The sequence below is a fragment of the Triturus cristatus genome, chromosome 3_2 (genome assembly GCF_964204655.1).
Source record: "Triturus cristatus chromosome 3_2, aTriCri1.1, whole genome shotgun sequence".
In the NCBI taxonomy this organism is placed as follows: domain Eukaryota; kingdom Metazoa; phylum Chordata; class Amphibia; order Caudata; family Salamandridae; genus Triturus; species Triturus cristatus.
In genome coordinates this window covers 94,694,694-94,716,859 of record NC_140584.1, presented here as the reverse complement: position 1 = coordinate 94,716,859, position 22,166 = coordinate 94,694,694, and the positions used below count along the sequence as shown (strand labels likewise).

Here is a 22,166-nt window from a genome sequence, read left to right as displayed (position 1 = left end):
CTGCCCCTCTACTCTCACAAAACAGAAGCCGAAAAAAACTTGAAAATATCAATGGTACGTGGCATCCAATCTGCATAGTATACTGAGGTTTTTAATCTAAGACAGCAAGAGAGAGGGTCCTCTTCAAGAATAGGAGAAATAACTTCAAAGCTAGACACGCTTGGTATGAAAAAAAATAAAAATGAGGAAAGAAAAGAAGCAGTATTATTATGAAGTGCTACTCCAGTTGGAGAGACCCTATTCGAGACATCAAGCCCCTGCCTAAAATTGTTAATTTTTTGAGAAAAGAAAGAAAGGGGTAACCTCTTTCAGGTTTGAGGATTTTAAGCAATTTTTAAATTGGTCACAGAAAATGTTAAGTAAGAGTTCAAACATATAGCTTTAGTGGAGAGAATGGAGACTGAAGATATTTTTTTTAGTTTATGATGATTACTTGAAAAATAAGTTCTAGTGTCCCAACACAAGCTTTCGGTTCTTCTAATAGAACGTCTTTTGAGGTTGAGACTAGATGAAACCCACAGTGACAATTTGGTATTGCTCATATTTCTTTTGGAGAAGCACAGATGTTGTTTGGCTCTGCTGAAAGAGTTGTATTTTCAAAGAGAAGATTTGTGTCTTTTGAGGCAATTGGTGTAACAGAACAGGAATCAATCAAGTTTAGCTCTATCAATATATTTTCAAGGCCCCACATATATTAGTTTTTATGGTCTGGCTTGATAATGCAGATGTTGCCAGATAATTATTTGAGCATCACTAGATAGGGACTTTGGCTCCACCCACAATTTGGGAGCCAGGAGTATGTTATGATTGAGCGGAAGTTGTGTGCTTCTTCAACAAAGTGCTTGTCCACCATGCAGCTGTGATCATTTTGTTTATTTTTCCAGCTGGTTGAGCTTGAACTTTCCAGAGCACACATGTGACATTGCAATGCTATTAAAGTCTCTTAGATAAATGGATAATTTGGAAGGACATGATATTTTGGATGAGGCAGGGCTCGCTAATGAGGGTGAGGGACTGGACAGTTTTAATGCCCCCCCCCCCCTCCCCAGGAGTGATAACTAAAATTTGCCTGACTGTAAAGTCGGGCTGTCCTAGAGCCCCGGCCTCCCCAAAAGTGCTTAGAGGGAGCATAGAAATACTGGAGCCCTATATTAGACATCTGGTGGAGGTTTCATACAGTACAGGCACAGTTCCAGGAAGATGGAAGGAAGCAGTGGTACTTCCTCTACGCAAAAAGCCACATTTAGGTCCAGATCGCCTTGATAACCTGCGCCCAATTTCTCTTTTGCCATACTTCACAAAGATCGCGTAGAAAGTGGTAAACAGGCAACTTACGGCACATATTGGGAAACTTAACCTTTTACATCCTACCCAATCCGGTTTTCGGGCATGCCACTTGACAGAGTCTGCCCTGTTATTAGCCACGGAGACTATCGGGCAATATGTGAATACGGGTCAGACGGAGGCCTTGATCCTGTTGGATCTAAGTGCCGCCTTTGATACGGTTGGCCATCTTACTTTGGTGCACCGTCTGAGAAAAAAAGGTGTGTCTGGCAGGGCATTAAGCTAGATGGAATCATTTCTAGCGAAGCGTAGTTTCCAGGTGAGGCAGGGTGTGCACTATTCCAGGGTCATCAAACTGAAGCAGGGGGTACCACAGGGCTCGATCCTGAGCCCGACTTTGTCCAACCTGTATGTGGCTCCTTTGGCGGAGATTGCTGATGGTTTCGGGATCAGGGTTGTGTCCTATGCCGACGATACCCAGCTGGTGGTCTCCCTGACACAGGAACAGGACACGGCAGCCCCCAACTTTGTGGCATGTTTGCAAGAGCTAGCATCATGGATGGCTAATAACTGCCTAAAGTGCCCAGGCCAAAAACCTGGGGGTGTGGATGGATAAGAATCTCTCCTTCGAGTTCCAGACCAAGCGGGTTGCGGGTGCCTGCTTTGGAGTTTTGATGGGCCTTCGTAAAACTCTGGATACGCTGCCTATGGCAGCCAGGAAGTCCTTAGTCCATGCCCTGGTGACATCCCGCCTCGATTATGGTAACATCTTGTATCTGGGTGCAATGGGGAGATGCATGCGGAGACTCCAGGGTGTGCAGAATGCAGCATCTCACCTGGTTCTCATGCGTCCAACGAGAGCCCCATCGAAGATGGCACTTGCTTCCCTCCACTGGTTACCGATACGAGAACGAGTTTGGTTTAAGGCGCTGTGCGTCTGCCACCGCATTATTCACGGGACTACGCCGTCCTACCTGCTTGATTTTCTCACTCCTTATGTTCCAACTCGCCGCCTCAGATCTGAGGGGAGAGGTTTGGTATGCGTTCCGGTTGTTAAGAGAGCTAGGATGGGGGGGTCGGTCCTTTCGCCTTCTGGCCGCACAGCTCTGGAACAAACTCCCTTTGAGCCTGCGGTTGGAGCCCATGGAGGGCGCCTGTAGAAAAAACTTTAAAGACTTACCTATTCCCTTCAGGATAATGGGATCTGGGGGGGCAGGGACGGTAGCTCACCAATGTAGCTGGCACCGCAGCGTGGGGACACACTAGCTGAGTGTAACCAGGCGCTTTATAAATGTGCTAATAATAATAATAATAATAAAAGGAGGAAAGTCATTAACACACATGGATGTTTAGGTCTGGCTTGAATGTTCGTTGATTCACACAAATACATATTCAATTATCTTACTATTTACTTGTAATGCTTCGCTTTACCATACAACATTCCTTTAAAGCCAAACCTATTGGCATTGTCAATGCTTGTTTCGATTTAGCCCTAGGAAGCGTAGTTTAAATGGAGGCCTGTAAAGAGAACGAGATATGGTTTGAACAGTTCAAGTTGATGGGGCTCAAGCTTTCTTACAAAATCACTGTGGCACCATTTAAGCCTTCTGTGATCCCAACCACTTATATTTTATTTGCCATTAACCTTGATTCTCCTGTTTCTGTCTACTGTGTACATATATCGTTTCCATTCCCTTAGTACGAAATGTGAATTTCTTACCCTTCGTCATCAGAAATTGTTCCCCTCCCGCAGACCTTTCACTGTGACTCTTTGCACAGTTCTCTGACAAATATTCTTGATCTGCTTCATGGTTAAAGAAATAAATAATAAATACATACATATATTTTGACAACAACACAATGAGTGCATTAATTCATTGTGTAAAATTAGTATTAACAGAACGCTTGATTTTGTCTTTTTATCAGAATCTCGCTTTCATCTTCGTCTGTGAAACACCAAGTGAAAATAGTTTCTGTGATTGTCTCTGATTTTTGCTCAAATAACATTATTTGGACATAAGTTTGACAGTTGCCCCGCATTTCCAAATCAATGCACGTTAAATAGGATAATTGTTGTTGGCCTTTTGCGAACACACACCACCCATCAGCCTGTGTTTCTTCTGTGTTTGTACGGCTTCGATTTGTCGTTTATACTAAAACCTCCGATCTATTTCTCTGCTCGTAATCAAGAAATATTTTCTTGTTTGTTCTATACCTTTCATGAAATATTTTAGTCTTTCATCACTTTTATACTGCGTCTGTTTCTCCCTCATCCCCGCCATCACTCATGAAGTTCTAATATTGGAGTAGCTGCCTGGAGAACAGTGTTCTCGTCCTTGTGGGGTAAAAGAAATAAATGACATATGCCAGGGAGTAGAAGGGTAAATGGCCTTCTGCGGTCTCTGCTGACCAGCAGTCAGTGTGTCTTGGTTACATTGCACATTGGGACCGAAAATAGTTTTCTTCTTTGCTAAATATATTTTTTCAGAAATTATGTATAAATGTTCAGTAGCAATTTCTTTCTTTTTATTCTTAATTTATGGATGTACAGGCCATAATGACAATCTAATAATTTTTGTAATTTTTATATTTCAGCTTTATTAGCTCTCTTGGAGTGGGTTACATGATGCTCTGCTCCGAAAATTATCCCAGTGTTCTGTCCTTCTGCTTTCTGGATGAACTACAAAAGGAATTTATCACAACATATGACACTGCCCGGATCAATACAGCCATCAGGCCATATTCTTTTATCGAATTTGGTAAGTCTCCGCTTGCTTTTTATAACAACTTATATACAATTTGAAGGCAGACCTTTGAGTGCCATAATGTATAATATACAGCACTATATATCTATCTATGTATGTATGTGTGTATATATATATATATATATATTACCTACTGGCGGTCGCCAGTAGGTAGTTATAGTTAGGACCACGTTTCCATAGGAAATCCGCAACATTCTATTTTGAATAACTTTGGCGCCGGTCGACGAATCCTTGCGAATTTTTCAAAATAGGTGGGGCGCTACGCTCCGCTCCTACCCTGAAAGTCTCGGGGGGATTCGTCAAGCGGGGGCTGAGATAAAAGGGGGGTCCCAAAACGCGTTTTTCCCATGCATTTTTCCATAGGACCTTTAGACACAGCTACAGCCCGAACGGCTGAACAGAATTACTTTTTTTTTTTAAATTATCCACATTCTCCCCACCCCGTGTGCAAATGGTGCCCGCAGGGCAGCATTTGTGCATGGCCTATCACAACTATGAAATTAACAAAAAATACATTTCACAAAGATGCGCATAATATGTCCCCCATGTGCGCACGGTGCGCGAAGCGCATCGTGCGTACATGGCCCATCCCGCATAACGTGGGCACGCGGTGCACCGCGTGACCACCGTGCGTGCACGGCACTAACTGCGTAAAGTGGGCGCGCGGTGCGCGAAGCGCACCGCGTGCTCACTGTGCGCGCACGGTGCGCGAAGCGCACCGTGCGCGCACGGAACGAACTGCGTTAACTGGACGCGCACGCCACGAATGGCGTAAAGTAACTTAGCATTTAAAAAACCGTACAAATTCACTGAAAAAACCATAGGTTTCACACACGTTATAGTTAGGAATTAGCATTTAAAAAACCTTGCAAATTCACTGAAAAAACCATAGGTTTCATACATGTTATAGTTAGCTGTACATTTCACTCGTAAAAAACCAATGAAATTCCCCCGTTATAGTTAGTGCAGGCAACTATAACTCACGCGACCGCAATCTTCTGCTGATGACATATGTGTCTTTATGAAAAAAAAATATTTGTAATATATGTATAGCTAAAATTTAATGGAAGAAGACAGGGGCAAATAAGTGTCTAAATACAGTATTAGCATCAGCAGAGGATTGCGGTCGCGTGAGTTATAGTTGCCTGCACTAACTATAACGGGGGAATTTCATTGGTTTTTTACGAGTGAAATGTACAGCTAACTATAACATGTATGAAACCTATGGTTTTTTCAGTGAATATATATATATAGATATATATATTACCTACTGGCGGTCGCCAGTAGGTAGTTATAGTTAGGACCCTGTTTCCATAGGAAATCCGCAACATTCTATTTGGAATAACTTTGGCGCCGGTCGACGAATCCTCGCGAAATTTTCAAAATAGGTGGGGCGCTACGCTCCGCTCCTACCCTGAAAGTCTCGGGGGGATTCGTCAAGCAGGGGCCGAGAAAAAAGGGGGGTCCCAAAACGCGTTTTCCCCATGCATTTTTCCATAGGACCTTTAGACACAGCTACAGCCCGAACGGCTGAACAGAATTACTTGAAATTTGGCAGAGAGGTAGCCATAAGGTCAAGGAAGTGCCTTTTGCAGGTCTGGTGTAAATCTGTTCAGTATTTCCTGAGAAAATAGCATTTAAAAGCATATATATATGTGGGCGGAGCCTAACCACACATCTCATCCTGAGATCTGATTGGCTGTCAGCACTTCATCCAAGAAGTGTTGGCAGCCATCTTGGGACCAATATACATGATAGCACCTCATTAAAAAGCATTGCAGTTAATAGAAGGTTTTAAGACTTTAGTTACATTATAAATCATTTGTTGATGGTACCATACTCATTTTAGGAATTGTGGTATGTTCTAAGGTGATTTCACCATGTGAAAAAGCCTTCTGCTGGGATATCATGATTGAGAGAAAAATATTTTCTCATGCTTTTACCACAGAGGTTTGGAAGGTGATCTATAGGCTAAACTGAGAGCTTATTTTCTGTAAATTCACATTATCTTTCTCAGTCATGTGAGAATGAAGTCTGACATTCTCAGTAAAACATGTACATCCAACAAGGGCAGAGACTGTCAGTTGATTCCTTTGTGTTCTACTGCAGCTTCCCAGAGTGTTCCAAAGAACTACTAGAGCGCTAACAGTCCTACTTATGATAAACGTATGGCACACCTGAAGCCATCTTGCTTGGATTAAAGTGGTAACTCTTAAAACATTTAATTTAAAAAGGAACAAAATGAGGGGGTTCATTTTTCCATAAAAAGTATGATTAGTGCTGCAGAAAGAAAAATTAGGGCACATTTTGAGTGACTTCTCAAATCCTCTTCTATTTCATTAAAAAATTCTGACATGCAGACTGAAACATGCACTTTCAATACCAGCAGCAGTTTTCCCTGGTGAGCAGTAGCTTTACTACAGTGATCTAATGAGCAAAAAGAGTGCTAACATTCTGAATTTATGGCAAATGTGTGACACATCTGAATGCCTTCTTGATGGAATCAAAGTAAAAAACTGAAAGTATTTCCTACTGAGGAGACTGCAGTAAATGAGGAAATTAGGAAACTTCATAACAAATAAGTCTCCCAAGATGGCCACCAGAGACAAAAGAGCCCAAATGTAGCCCAAATATCACCCAGATGTAGCCCAAGTATAGCCCAATGACAGAATGTCCCAGAATGTTCTTAAAAACAACTAGAGCGCTTACTGTCTTCATTATGACAAAAGTATGGCACACCTGAAGCCATCTTAATTGGAATAAACTGGTAAAACTTAAAACATTTAATTTAAAAAGGAACACAATGAGGAGGTTCCTTTTGCCATAGAAATTATGATTAATGCTGAAGAAAGAAAATGAGGGCAAATTTTGAGTGACTTCTCAAATCCTCTTCTATTTCATTAAAAAATTCTGACATGCAGACTGAAACATGCACTTTTAATACCAGGAGCAGACTTCCATGGTGCAGTAGTTTTACTACAGTGATCTAATGAGCAACTAGAGTGCTAACATTCAGAATTTATGGCAAATGTGTGACATATCTGAATACCTTCATGATGGAATCAAAGTAAAAAACTGAAAGCATTTCCTACTGAGGAGACTGCCGTACATGAGGAAATTAGGAAACTTCATAACAAATAAATCTCCCAAGATGGCCACCGGAGACAAAAGAGCCCAAATGTAGCCCAAAATCACCCAGATGTAGCCCAAATATAGCCCAATGACAGAAGTGTGCAAAACACTTATTATTTTGTGTTTTTGCAGTGTTATATAGTGCAGACTTGTCAGGTATTGGAGTGCTTTACATGAGCATTGGTTACATCACACAAGAACAAATTCATTTTGGTTGTAGACATGGGGAGACTAAGTGATTTGACCAGAATCACAGAATGTCGAGCTGAAGCAGAAACTTCAACCTGGTTCCCCAGTTGCAAAGTCTGCAGTTCTGGAAGTAACACCACATCCTCTCCCCTAAGTGCAACATTTAATCAAGTGGTCATCTGGATAAAAAAACATAAAGATAACAAATAATTTAAAAGTGCTTTGTCGCTATTTGAAAACTCAGAAAATATGTCCTTATTTTAGTCTTTTAGAGCACTAACCATAATTTTGATGCCAATAAGACCCTCTCATATATGTAATTTCTAAAGGAAATGCTCTAGGTATTACAGTTTTGATTACATCAAGATGATGTCAGGCGTTCCACACTTTTGTAATAAATATAGAATGTTAGCAATCTAGTTGTTCATTAGGATACTGTTGAGAGGCAGAGGCCAGGGGCACGGACTCTGAAAATGAAGGCAGGTAGGAGGGTGCAAAGGCAACAATTTAACCACACTGAGCAGGCAGGAAGGGCCTTGGAAGCACAACAGACTATGGAGGGCAGTGGAAAGGGGGGCAGGGACAACAAACCAACAATACAGGACTTGCAAGAGAGGCTGTTGGAGGGAAGATCTATTACGGGTCAAGGAAGCTAGGGGCGGTCCCCAGATCCCCGGGAGCCACCACAGAACTGAGCAGGAGAGTGAGTCAGGGACAAAAGGGGCACCTTAATTTGAGCCGGGGTGCCTAGGAACGCTTGCTCTAAAAATGAAGAAAACAGACATATGAGACATGGAATTGGAGGCAGAATACAATGGCAGTTTAATGAGAAGATGCAACTTCAAAGAAACCGCAGAATAGAGACATAAAGTACAAAATACAGAATCCAGATAATCATACAGCTGTCATAATATTCTCTGTATCTCAATTAATGTACTGACAGAGAGAGAGAGAAAACACATCTGTAAATGCATCATGAGAAACAAGTTACACCAAGGAAAATGTTACCTAGGAACACTCACGTTTACTCTTAGAGCAAGCATTCCTGCAATTACAATACAAAATCTTTTAAATGCAAAAGTAAAGAGAACAATGGTTAAACATAACATGACATTTCATATAGGTAAAATAGAATAAGATACTTCAAGCAAAGCAGAGCAAGACATTTTAAGCAAAGGAAGACAAGAGCTCCCAGCTCTTGGGGAAAACCTGCACTGCCTGTTAACCTACATACAGACGACGAGGTAGTCCGTCGATATCTGTGGGTGCTCCCTTTTTATATCATTTTGTGGGCTCCTTTGCACGCTACATCTACCTACGTATGCTACCCAAAAGCTTCGTCTGCAGATTTTACCAGACATTTCGTCATTTACCCACTTAATGCTGACAATGGACTGGGTGAAAAGGTCAGTCTCTCAGGCCAATCGCTTATCGTAGGTTCCATAGAGCAAGCAGAAAATAATGGGTATTGTACGGGAATTCAATATATTCATGTATAAAATCTCCTCAGTTCTCCTAACTTGACGCTCTGCGGTTGCCACTTCCTTAAAAGCGGGAAACCTGCCCAGGAAGCAAGTACCAGTCCAGGATGCAGCCTACTGTATGTCGACAGCTTCAGGGGGATGTTGAACTTTGATACCGAGCACGGAGCACTCGGGTAGGGTGGGGGCTACTAGTTTGGATCAGAAGGCCTCGCAGACCTGCCTTCAGACTGCTATACACTAAAATTGCAGAGCTATGGTCAATTTAACAAAGAGGCCTACATATTGAACAGAAGGGCCTACACAGGGGTTTTATGCTGGCTGAGTGGTAAGGATGTCTCAGAATAATTATATAGCAACACAGGACCCGCTGGTCAATTTAATACGGCCTACAAATGCAGCTGGCAGGGCAAGGACAAGGGTCTCATACTTCAGGTGTGGACAGAACGGGCCAGGGGCCCCCTGTGATACAAAATCTACCCTCCTTCAAGGCTGTGGCAATGTAATAGACCATTGTGGGCAGAAGGAAGAGGCAATGGTAGTACAACCATACATGCCAACAGACCCGATTCAGCCAGGAAACGTCCAATGTTTTTAAGCTCAAATGGGCTTTATTTGATCTGTCTCCTGTCTACAATATCCTCTTTTTCAATGTAACTCAAAGGGGAAAATCAATACCCCAGTTTTTTTTCAAAATCTCCCTCTTACCAAGTTCAAAATGTTCGCAAGTATGGTACATTGGATCATGGAAGGAAATGGGATAGGGACATGGACTTGGATAACAGAGGACAGGAGGGACATGGAGAGGTGCACCAAACTGACCCTGCAGGGCAGGCATCAGGGTTTGCAGCAGCACAATACACCACACAGGGCATGCAGGACGGGAGTGCAGCACAACAATCCATAGAAAGCAAGAGGGAGGGGACAGGACCATGCACATGGACAACAGAGAACAGAGGGGCAAGAGGCAATGGTAGCTAGCTGAACATAATGGACAGACAGGAGAGAAAGCTGCAGCATAACAGACCATAAAGGGCAGGAGGGACGGATCAGGGGCATTACAATGGAACAGACAAGCCAGGAGGGAGGGAGTAGGGCTGGGGGCAAGGGGGCAGGGCAGGAGCAGCAAGATAGCCATGGAGGTCAGGCAGGATGGGCACTAGAAGCAAGACACACCATGAAGAGCAACAGTGAGACTGTGATGGCATACACACAGACCATGGAGGGAAGGTGGGAAGGGGTCAGGGGCAGCTAACTGACCACACAGGGAAGGTGGGAGGGGCCATGGCAGCACAGAAGACCATGCATGGCAAGTGGGAGGGTTAGTGGCAGCACAATGGCTATGATGGGCAAGAAGGAGGGTGGAGGGGCATGCACAAAGGACGATGGAGGATAGAAGGGAGGGTCAGGACCTGTGCACAGACAAGAAAGTTCAGGGGAAGGGACCTCACAACAGACCACACGGGGCAGGCAGGAGGAGCAGTTGCAGCACAACAGACCAGGGAGGGCAGAAGGGTGTGGCAGTACAATGGACCATGTAGGACAGGAGGAAGAGGATAGGGGCATGGCATGTGGACAGGCAGGGTGGAGGTGGCAGGGACAGGTTACAGTCATCTGACAATGCTAGGCAGGTGGGAGGGGAGTGGCAGCTCAACAGAACACTCAGAGTAGATAGGAGTGGCAGGTCCATGGGACATGGTGGGCAAAAAGGATGGAGCAGGGGCATGCACAAAGACATCGGAGGGCAGGGGGAAGGAGAATAGGGGCAGCAAGCTAAGCACAGAGTTTAAGCAGGAGGTCAATGATGGGGCATAGAATTGGGCAATGGAGGGCAGGAGGAGTGGACTGGTACATCATACTAAATTGAGGGCAGTGGCAGCACATCAGACCATGCATGGCAGGAGGGAGGAGGCTAGTCCATGGATTCACACAACAGAGGATAGGGAGGAAGGGGATGGGGCAGCAAGCTAACTGTTCAGAGAAGGCGGGTATTAGGAACTTTATTGTTTTTAAAACATTGTGTCTGTGCGAACTACTTAAAATATGAACAAGTATGCAGCATAATCTCACTTTTATTCAGGAAGAAGAGGACGTTTGTGACTGTGACTCCGGGCTCACTTGGCAGAAACACCCCCTGACCCTCCACCCCCTATCGCAAAATGTAATGCCCGTGAAAAAGGTAGGTGAACACAGTGTTATATAGAACATAGTCCTGAGAGCACGATTGAAAATGAAAACTAGATATAGTGTATGGTATAAACTATGCACCAAAAAGTGTGATATAAGATGAACCGGGCGTGAAATATAATATGCAATACATTGTGCGCAATGACAGATTCATTGGAGAGCGCGAAATAGCACAGGCACTAGCGCGTGCTATGCGATATGCGCCTTGGAGTGTAATATGCACAGGGCAGTGTTGTGTAACCTAACTAGTCTCTAAAGTTGTAATATAAAATATGTGCTGGGGAGTGTAACGTTGCATATGCACTGTGACAAAGATATGGATCCCAGATTGTAATATGTATGGCATAGCACTGTGCGTTATAACATAGGCATCGAGAAAGGCACGTTAGATGGGGCAATATAACCCGTGCGAAGACAAGTGTGGCATGACATATTCACGGGGTGGTGTTACAGTGCACATGGGCTAGAGAGTGTCATAGCATATGCTCTAGCTAGTAGAATACAACACAGAGGTGTGTGGCACTCGGCAGGCAATGGTGGGTGTAACACAGCATTGGGCTCTGTCAGGAGCACGCTGTGACTCTCAAGTGATGTTCGTCCCCTTTCCAGAGAGTAAAATAAAAAGTATTACACATCCGGCAGTGGATGTGTGTTTTATTAACCGTGAGGGGGGTTTCTTGCATAGTTTTGGTCGAATTTTTGTCGAATCCCCTTTGAATGGCTTGGTGTGCATGTGTATTAAATGTGCCCGTCAATAGCTACCCATGTTTGTATAAATAAACGACAAGGGTGTCTACCAGGATTAGGCACGGTAGGGCATCAGACATGTCAGAGCTTCACTAGTGGTGTAAATACATTCCACGTGGATTCATTGCATGCATAGTCGCCTTTTAATGAATATCACGCAAATCGTCATGGTGATAGGTACGTACGGTTTGTCCAGCATGTCCTAGGTGTGTCTATAAATATATATTTTTTAAAAATAATAAAAAACAGTGGCCGGCCCTGGGGATTGGGGTCAAAAAAATATAATTAGGAGACTGGCCCTGGGGGATGGGGTCATCAGGGCCAATAAATTAGAATAAGAAGGGGAACCAAACAGCCCCCCTTCTTAAAAAACTAAAATAAATAAAAGACTGGCATCGTGCCGGAGGCCATGCCCCCTCCGTGCAGCACTCTGCAAACGCGCCCCCAACAGGCATCTCCAGTATGCGCCAGGGAGCTGCGCTGCAGCCAGGTGTTCTGAGGCCAAGCCCCTTTTTACACCTTTCTGCAACGCAGCTCTGTGGCGCTTACTGGAGGTACCTAGTGGTCTAGTTTGACCCTAGGGACCCTTAGGATTCAGGGGGACTTAATCTCTCAACTTAGAACAGCCACAGGGCGCGTTTACACAGTGGTGAAGGGAGGGGACGGGGCCTGAGGTGACGTGTGCAAACACGCACTATGGCACGTTTTAAATTGGGGATATAATTTCCCTTCAATACTGAGGGCCCCTGGGGGCTAACTAGCCCACCAAGTGCTTCCAGTAAGCGCCACTGAGCTGCATTGCAGAGAGGTGGTCCAGGCCGTGCCACTTTTTACACCTCTCTGCAACGCAGCTCTGTGGCACTTACTGGAGGTACCTAGTGGGCTAGTTGGACCCTAGGGACCCTCAGGATTCAAATGAACTTAATCTCCCAACTAAAAATGGACACAGGGCGTGTTTACACAGTGGTGAAGGGAGGGGACGGGGCCTGAGTTAACGTGTGCAAAAACGCCCTGTGGCCTGTTTTAAGAGGTAGTTTTAATCCCCATGCCCTATTATACACTAGGGGCTTACAGAGGAGGTCATGCTAATCACAGGGGGACCCCAACGCATAATGTTCCCTAGTGTATGTAGGTGTTTTCACTGTATTCTAAGTGTCTTTTAACATAGCACTGGCTCTAGGACTGGTTAGTCAGACTCAGTTACCACCAGTATCCGTCTGAAAAAGTTGAGGGTACAGGATGATTTTGCAACAAGGCTTCTTTCTGCTCTTCTTTTTGTTCTTTCTGCACGTTATCCTTCTTCCTGCACTTATCTTCGTATTTGAGGACTTCTGTTGCTTCTTTCTGCACTTCTTTTGTTTCTTTCTGTGCATTTTTTCTTCTTTCTTCACATGTCCTATCTCTGTAGGCATAGTTAGAAATTAGCATTTAAAAAACCTTTGAAATTCACAGAAAAAACCATAGGTTTCAGGCACGTTATAGTTAGGAATTAGCATTTAAAAAACCTCAGAAATTCACTGAAAAAACCATAGGTTTCAGGGGTGTTATAGTTAGCTGGACTTTTCACTTGTACAAAACCATTGAAATTCCCCCGTTATAGTTAGTTCAGCTAACTATAACTCGCGCGCCCGCAATGCACTGCTGATGACGTCACATATTACATCACTCATGACATGGTCAGTGACATCACTCATGACATCACTGATGACATCTCAAATGACATCACTGATGACATCACTGATGACATCATCCTTGTGATAGAGTGGCAGACCTCCTCTCACCCTAATATAACCTTTGATACACACATTCAAAAATAGAGACTAAAATTTTCAAAACAATGGACATACCAATACCAGTTACAACAACCTCTTCAGTAATTCTAAGATCCACATACACATCCACTCATTCACCAACAGTCCTATACAGTCACTCATACATGTACTCACTCATCATATGTACTCATACACCTATACATCCTGTTACACAATGCCACTCATCCATAGAGTTACTCACACACATAGTCACTCATGCTAATAAAGAATCAAACATACATTTACTTGCATATACAGTTATACACACACCACCATACTTACTTCTACGGAAACTTACACATACTTAGTCTTTTAAACAATCACTTATAGAAACACATACTTATTCATACAGGAACTCTTTCAATCTCTCACTCTCACATATACTCACATATATACACCAATAGTCACATATACTAGTTTAAAACATATGTAGTTACTCATAAAGACACTATTGAGACAGTCATTCACTCACTAACACACCCATACACACACTCATCCACCCATACAGTCCTGCACACATGCTGTGTTCAACACATACAAACAGTGAGTCACTCATTCATGCACCTATGCACTACGTAATACCCCCCACCGAACCATGCAGACACTCAGACTGATACTCAAAAAACCAACTAATAACCTATATAGACACCCATGTAGCTACTCACCAACCCATGCAGCCACTTATACACAAAGTGAGAGACTGATACAGATATTTACATATTTAAACATTACTCACTAAGCCATGTATTCCCTATGATACACTTAATCAGTCAGTTACACAATCAATTTTTCAAAAACAAATCATCCATTTAGACACTTATATACCCATTTATTCTTCCATCGACCTTGAGATATACATATATAAAACATATTTAATTTTCAGAAAAACACACATTCACTGGATGATGTCATCAGTGATGTCATCAGTGATGTCATTTGAGATGTCATCAGTGATGTCATGAGTGATGTCACTGACCATGTCATGAGTGATGTAATATGTGACGTCATCAGCAGTGCATTGTGGGCGCGCGAGTTATAGTTAGCTGAACTAACTATAACGGGGGAATTTCAATGGTTTTGTACAAGTGAAAAGTCCAGCTAACTATAACACCCCTGAAACCTATGGTTTTTTCAGTGAATTTCTGAGGTTTTTTAAATGCTAATTCCTAACTATAACGTGCCTGAAACCTATGGTTTTTTCTGTGAATATATATATATATATTCACTTAAAAAACCATAGGTTTCACACATGTTATAGTTAGCTGTACATTTCACTCGTAAAAAACCAATGAAATTCCACGTTATAGTTAGATCAGGTAACTATAACTTGCGCGCCCACAATAAACTGCTGATGACGTCACATATTACATCACTCATGACATGGTCAGTGACATCACTCATGACATCAATGATGACATCTGAAATTACACATTGTGGATTGCGGTTGCGCAAGTTATAGTTACCTGATCTAACTATAACGTGGAACATATATATATATATATATATATATATTTACCTCCTCTCACACTTGAAATAACGCGCACTCTTGGGTGACGGAAGGCAGGCTCCGCTGGCGCACGCACCACTTTCCACGGGTCCTTGGTTTCCAGAAGGAGCATTGTATTTGGTGATATCTATCTATCTATGTATCTATCTATCTATCTATCTGTCTGTCTGTCTGTCTGTCTGTCTGTCTGTCTGTCTGTCTAGTCATTTAAGCTGCATTGAGCACTTTCTTGAACTTTCTCGTTTGAGCAAATAAATAAAAGACTTTTTTTTGTGATGTCAAAATGTTGATACATATGATGTGTTAATGCAATGTCTGTTTTCCTCCACCGTCTAGACAATAATTTTTCAGTGTACGTATCTCTGCCAGCAAAGGAAATTATGCTGCTTGGAATATTCAGAATAATGGAAAGCAGTTCCTGCTTCCCAGGGATCTTCTGGACGCCACCATGTCCATATTGAAGTACCAAGATTCCAATGTGGGTACCAGGGCTCTTCCCCATAATTGTGCTGTGTCCTTTTGAGCCAGTGCAAAGACTGCACAGTTTGCAGTATCTCAAGAGTTCATGGTTACTCTCTAAGCCTTGCACATTAGTTATGGTAGGTAGATAAGGTTGAAGTACCTATCATGAGGGGGGTTCACGAGATCTGCCTAGAACAGTCGTAGCTTCATGCATTCCCTTATTGTTTGGTAGAATGTTCCCTCAAGCCCATATCCTGTGGGATACATAGTTTTGGAGTACTACCCAACGAGTTACACCTGATATATTAGACCCTGTGCAACACCATTAGCAACCAGCCTGATAGCTCTCCCACACATTTATGTATGAGTGTATTTCATTGGTGCACCTGGGACACTAGTTCCTCACCTCTGGGTTTATTGTCATTAGGTCCCCCCTCCCAAACTCCTCATCCAACCATCCAACTCCTCATGGCTGTTTCAGCTTCGAACTAGCTAACATTCTGTCTCCTTTCATTAAAAAGTCTTTAAGTTTTCCATTGTTGGAGACCTCAGCTTTCACCTGGAAGATCCCGAAGACCAGGACTCCCAGGCTGTCTTAGAGGACATGGAATCTCTATGTCTGTCTCAGATTGTCCTTTATCCCAAACTTTCCGTGGGACACTTTCTTGACCCGCTGTTCACCAATCTTAAAGGCAAAATGACTTCAACCCTGATGCCTCTTTTATGGGCAAACCACTTGTGCTATATTTCCCCTGGCCACTCGTTTCCAGTGAAAATCTGTCCTGCACTCTTGCAAAAATGAATATAGTCTCTCCAAACAACTTTTTAAGCACATTTAACAATATCCCTATAGACCTCAACTTAGATGTCACTATAGCAGCTGAAAAGGTGCATAAGTGGGTCACTAACACACTTGACACCATTGTCCCCTTATTCAAATCTTGGCACTAGCTTTGTAAGTTGCCTTCCACTCCTTGGTACTCAGATGAGTTCTGAGCCTCTGAACATCCCTGCAAAGCTCTTGGGTGTAGATGAAGAAACCCTGAGCACCAACAAAGAGTCCTACAAAGTGGCCATCAGAGGCTACTAGTGTCTCATCAGATCAACTCCTCCCATCTATTTAAAAGACTTGATGGGTAGTGAGTGACTCTAAGCCAGCTCTGGAAACCTATTCTCTTACCAACAACTTCCTTCTACCAAAAGCCTCCAATATTGACCCAGGAGCTATGGTCCCCTCTGTCCCTAAGGATAAAAGCCAATTTTCATCCACAACCCTCACTAGCCTGACTAGATTTTCTTGATTCCAAGTCTTCCCTTCTGAATGGGATTTCTGTAATCTCGTTCATCTCTATATCCTTAGAGAATGTTAAGATATTTTCCACCATAAAGTCAGGATCTCCTCTGGACTCTTTCCCACGCCCCTGTAATCAGTCTGTTGGAAACATGTACTAGTTCTACTCATATATCAAAAATCTTCCACTGACCCTATGTGAACCACTTAACTATTGCTTCATTTTCTGTTTACCCGTGCCTACTAAGCTTGTTGAAAAAGTTAAAGTGCTAAATAAACAACTTCCCTCTGATCAAGAATCTAACTTTTTACTCTACCCTTCTGTCTGTCTTCTGCACCTCTCACAGCACTAACAGTGATGGCACTGCCTACCACCACTGAGGACCTTCATATGCTCCTTATTCTAGGTTTCTTGTCCACCCTGATCCTACTTGTCCACTAAACAGCTTTCGATTCAGTCTCAAACTCTATTTTTCTCAACAATCTTTTTAAATCTGGGATCTGTATACAGGCCTGAAGTTGGCTCGGCTCCATTCCTTCATCTAGATTTCAAGCAATGTCTCTGCCTCGAACTATAACGTCCCTGTAAACTTTGTTTTTTTCAGTGAATTTCTAAGGTTTTTTAAATGCTAATTCCGAACTAGAACGTGTATATATATATATATATATATATATATATATATATATATATATTGCTCCGGGGTCCCCGCATGTAGACGGGAATATTCAGTGCTTATAACTTTGATGAGGATTCCCCTGGAAGAGCACTAAGATTACAGGTAAGTAACTTATTCTTCCTAAACTGTTTCTACCCTCGGAGTTTCCATCACTGATGACGTGGATGAATTTGCAAGGGGAGAAATCGCAGATGCAAGCACAGTTTTGCTCACTTCAGAATGCGAAATCAGATGCAAACCCTGTTTGGTGCAAGTTTTTGTTTTGCTTTTTTACTCGACTGAAAATAGCAAGTATTAGCCAACACCATGGTACTCTCATATAGTTGTGAAGGTAAAACTTGTTTCTCTGGGAAGAATACTAAAGTGAGGGGATTGTCCACTCTGCATGAATACCTGGCTACTAATCCGGGTTTAAACTTTTCAATTTTTAGTTTAAAATGCTTATGATACCTATGTCATTGCACAGTTTTAAAATGTAAGGATGCAGAAATAATTACATATTTGCAGTGATTACCTAATGGAATTGTAGAACTTCAATCTCGCTATTGCAACCCATGATCTATTAGTTATAAGACTGGACTACTGTTCATTTCAGCTCAGTAGAGGGCATCTAAAGTTTATATATGGAAATTAAATATCATCTACAGATCGTTCTATTCCCGTGTGATTTAATTAAGAATGAGCTTAACAGAGACTCCTTGTTCCTTTGTTTTGCAACAGATAATTTTATTCAAAAGACCAAGCAAAGGTATAACAATCCTCGCTCCCTGTCTACAAAAATCAATCTTGCTGATATGCAGACAGAAATTAAGCTGAGACCCCCTTATCAAATCTCCATGGGTGAACTCGGACCTGCAAATGGATTTTCACATAATAGTGCTGCAGAATATAAAGGTATTAGTATTGTGTTTTCTGTTGTGTTTTTTCTTTAAACAGGCAGCCATCTTGTTTATGTACTTTTACTGGAAGTTGTTAATGTATTGTAGCGCTTTTGAGACGATTTCAGAATAGAAAATACGCTCTAACGTTAATAGTCCAACATTAATTTGCATACGAAGACGTGCTCTCTGCTTAAACAACCTGTATACGTTTAACCGAACGAAACTAAAGAGAAAACACAACCTGGAGCATTTCTCCTTCAGTCTTTCCTAATTACTTTGACATCCTCCTCCTCCTCTTGGGTTGGCCAGATTTAAAACCCTCCTGTGATGTGTTATTTTTGTCTTGTCCATGGTAGTGGCTATAGATGACAGCGTGACAAAGGAGTATGAAATCACCAATTATTATGAGCCCCTAGATACACTCTTCTTACCGTCTTCCGTGCTAGGTCCAGGCCTTTGTTTCATCCCTCTGTTTCCACTTGAAGAAAACCAATCAGGACCCACACAGTCTTATTTTCTAATGTAATGAAAAAGTTTGAGTACAATTGTTTTTGTTGTTCTTTGCCAAACCTATCTCTCTGAGCCCTACCTCTGCGGTCGGTTCCTGCCCACGGCTATGGATTTAAACTTGCAGGTTTTGCAGGAGTTAGATATGTTTGCCTGACCCCATTGTGTCTACATCTGGTAGCTCAGACGCCTGCACAACCATCGAGGTGGAATTTATTACCATTCTTTCAAAATCATTTCTACTCTCACCGGACCCCAACCCAGCTCATTATGGTGATCTTTTGTCCAGGGATCAATTGACAGTCCGTCAGATAAGCCAAATGCTTAGGTAAGTTTAACCTGATACTGGGCACAGAACAGTGGGCATCAGAGGAGCCTCCTCGTTTTGGGAATGTGGCTGGCATGTTCTAGGCTAAGGGATATCTCTGAATATTTGCTTAGGAGTTGTACCCAGTAGTGGCCGGCAACATTTAAATATGGTGAGGTGAAATGCCCAGAAAACTCACCATATACATGATGCATTTGCTGGAGGGTCCGGTTGCCGTCTCTTTCTTCTCTCGACGCTCTCCTCGGTGACTAGGGTGGAAAGAGAAGGACTTCCTCCCTTGTACAAACCGAAACCAACCAATCCTTGATTGGAGCAGGCTAACCCAGTGCTCATTTTGAGGCTGGGGGACTGCGGCTGCAATCCCTCATCTGTTTCTAAGCCGTGGGATTGCTAGCTCTGAAGTGCACATGTCAGATTGGCCGGCTCTAGACAGCCGGACTATCTGACATGCGCACTGGCAGGGGCTGAAGTAATAGTGCAATTGCACTAATCGGCCCTGCCCCTTGCTCTCGTACTGTAACAGCGTGAGCCTGCAACACATAATAAAATGGTATTTATTATCATTTTATAAATGTGTGCGCCTGCAGCGCTCGCAGCAGCAGGTGTGGCGACGCTCCTCCGCCATAACGGAGGAGCTGCAGCCTCCCCATCCTTCAATACTGTTGAATAGTCCTCCCAAAGGCACGGCCTAAGTTCTTGTTTAGTATGACATACAACGTGTATATGCGTTGGTGTTTGAGATGGACGAATTCTGATTTGTTCCAGTTTTACAGCTATTAGTTAGAGGGGTGGGCACAATGATATCCCTGCCTGCTGCATAAACATCTGAAAACAAGGAGAAAATTGTCTCTGTAGTCTGGATGACGTTTCTTCTGTCAAATTAATAATAAAGTAAGAATTAATAGCTTCACATATCATATGCTGAATCGCCTTCTAGAAAACGGAGTTGGCATTCTTCCGCCACCAAGCAGAGGGGGGTTTGAGTTAACCCGTCGTTAATAGCAGATGCAGCATAACATGGTCGAAAATGCATATTGGCTAAATTTATGGGGAGATGGTTCTTTCTACCAAATGTTTGAAGTCCACGGTGAAGTTTTGTGTGAATTGTGCTTGTTGGTTAGAAAGGTAAATGCTTGTGAGGAAAGTCAATCTAAACATATTTACCAAGTTGGTGATTTGGAGGAAGGCTGTAAATGGACCAAAGACTTTTCAGAATCTATTTAAGGGATAGTTTATAATTTGGATAAAATTTCTCTACATTACAAGTGATAGACAGCCCGGGTCAATTATAGGGATTTTCTGGAAATGGGGTTGTCAGATATGAATCATAGATGCTGAGAGCTTAAAGCTACAGGCCATCCTAATCTACAGCAGTTTATTATCACTTGACCCCTTCTTGATATTTCGAATGATCTTTGTTCTTTTAAACAGGTCCTGAAAATCCATAGTTAGAAAGAAGCTGTTTTTAATAAGTTTGCTTCAGCCATGTTATACAAGATATAGTGACATGTTTATACTCAGCTGTGAGGTCTCTGGCTGAGTTGGGATCCTGGTGTGAAGGAGCAGATGCTAGCAAAATATACTCTGGATAAGGAGGTAGAGGGATGGAGGGACGGAGAATGGAAGTGAAAATACACCAACACTGTGGGGCTGTAGTGATGTTTCCTACATACACCGTAGCCAGGGACATAAGCAGGCAGACAACCTCTCCTAGAGGAGCCATCCCAACCATTTGCTTTTTGAATGCTAAACATGACCCACCCCCTCCACCATCCGTGCTAAGTTTTTTTTTTGTATTTTGGAACATGCCAAAACTGCGACTTTGTCAAATAACATAATTGGCTTGAGGGGTGGCTGCAGTTTTTGGTGCCAATGACAGCTGTCACCCAGGGACCCTACCACTTCCAGAAATACTTGGAAATCAACGACCCAGGAAATCCATGGAATCTTGGCTTCATGGATCACACTTATCTTTTAACCGTTATATCCTGTGGAGCGGAGGATCCTCCCCTTGCAAAATCCTGGTGTCAGAGGAGAAGGAAGCCTATTTATCCATCCAAAGGGAATCATTAGAAACAGGAGAGGTGCTCCTTTCCACCAGAGCTTCGTCTGCCTGCACTTTAACTGTGGTTTAAGGTGAATTTCGAAGCTCTTTTACATATACATTGAGATGTTTTAACAACGCCACCCATAAATTCACTTCAGTTTTTTTCTGTGACTATGTGTGTGTCTGTATGTGTGAATATATGTGTGTGTGTGTGTGTGTGTGTGTGTGTGTGTGTGTGTGTATATTTATATATAAATATGTACATCTTTCTGTCTCTAGCAAAAAAAGACACAAATAGCAACTTGTAAAGCAGTGAACAGTGCTCTCTGCTTAGGCTGCTTCCTAAGGTCAAATAAGAGTAACACCTCAATGAGACGTTGGGTGTTGGCATTTCTCCCTGTCTTCAGCTTCCTAAAAACACACATGGCTTTTAATTCCTGAAATGTAAGACCAATTTACCTAGAAGGCAGAGAGCCACTGGTGGCTTCTCCTTTGGAAGACATAACTAGTGTGGTGTGGTGTATGCACCTACCTACCCTAGTGGGAACTAAACTTTCTTAGGTTGGAGAAAGACTGTGCTAGACCCTTAACATATCCATCCATAAGTTCAGTATAACTTACATATTCTAATCTTTAAGTATTATATGTGCCTTAATACTTTAGTGGTTTTCAGTTAATCAATAACACGAGACTTATCTGGTAAAACATTTCAAGCTTGAATCTCAACCGCTGCACACCAATGTGAGAAGTTGGCCTGGTATATGCTGTCCACTAATTAAAGTGGACACCTTGCACCAGTCCAAATGACCCTTATGACGTATGAGGTCAAAGATAACCTTTAGAAAGCTATCCTAGTGGTAGCTGTGCAGA

General features: G+C 42.7%; 1 protein-coding gene across 2 annotated transcripts in view; it reads left to right on the top strand.

Annotated features, from left to right (window-relative positions):
• Positions 1-22,166, top strand: part of SEC22A (SEC22 homolog A, vesicle trafficking protein) — a 281,702-nt gene that overhangs the window by 154,647 nt on the left and 104,889 nt on the right. For both annotated transcript variants that reach the window (XM_085647316.1, XM_085647315.1), the window contains exons 3-4: positions 3,880-4,043; positions 18,254-18,427. In XM_085647316.1, coding sequence (XP_085503442.1) covers positions 3,880-4,043; positions 18,254-18,427 — 338 coding nt within the window. The remainder of the gene's footprint in view (positions 1-3,879; positions 4,044-18,253; positions 18,428-22,166) is intronic.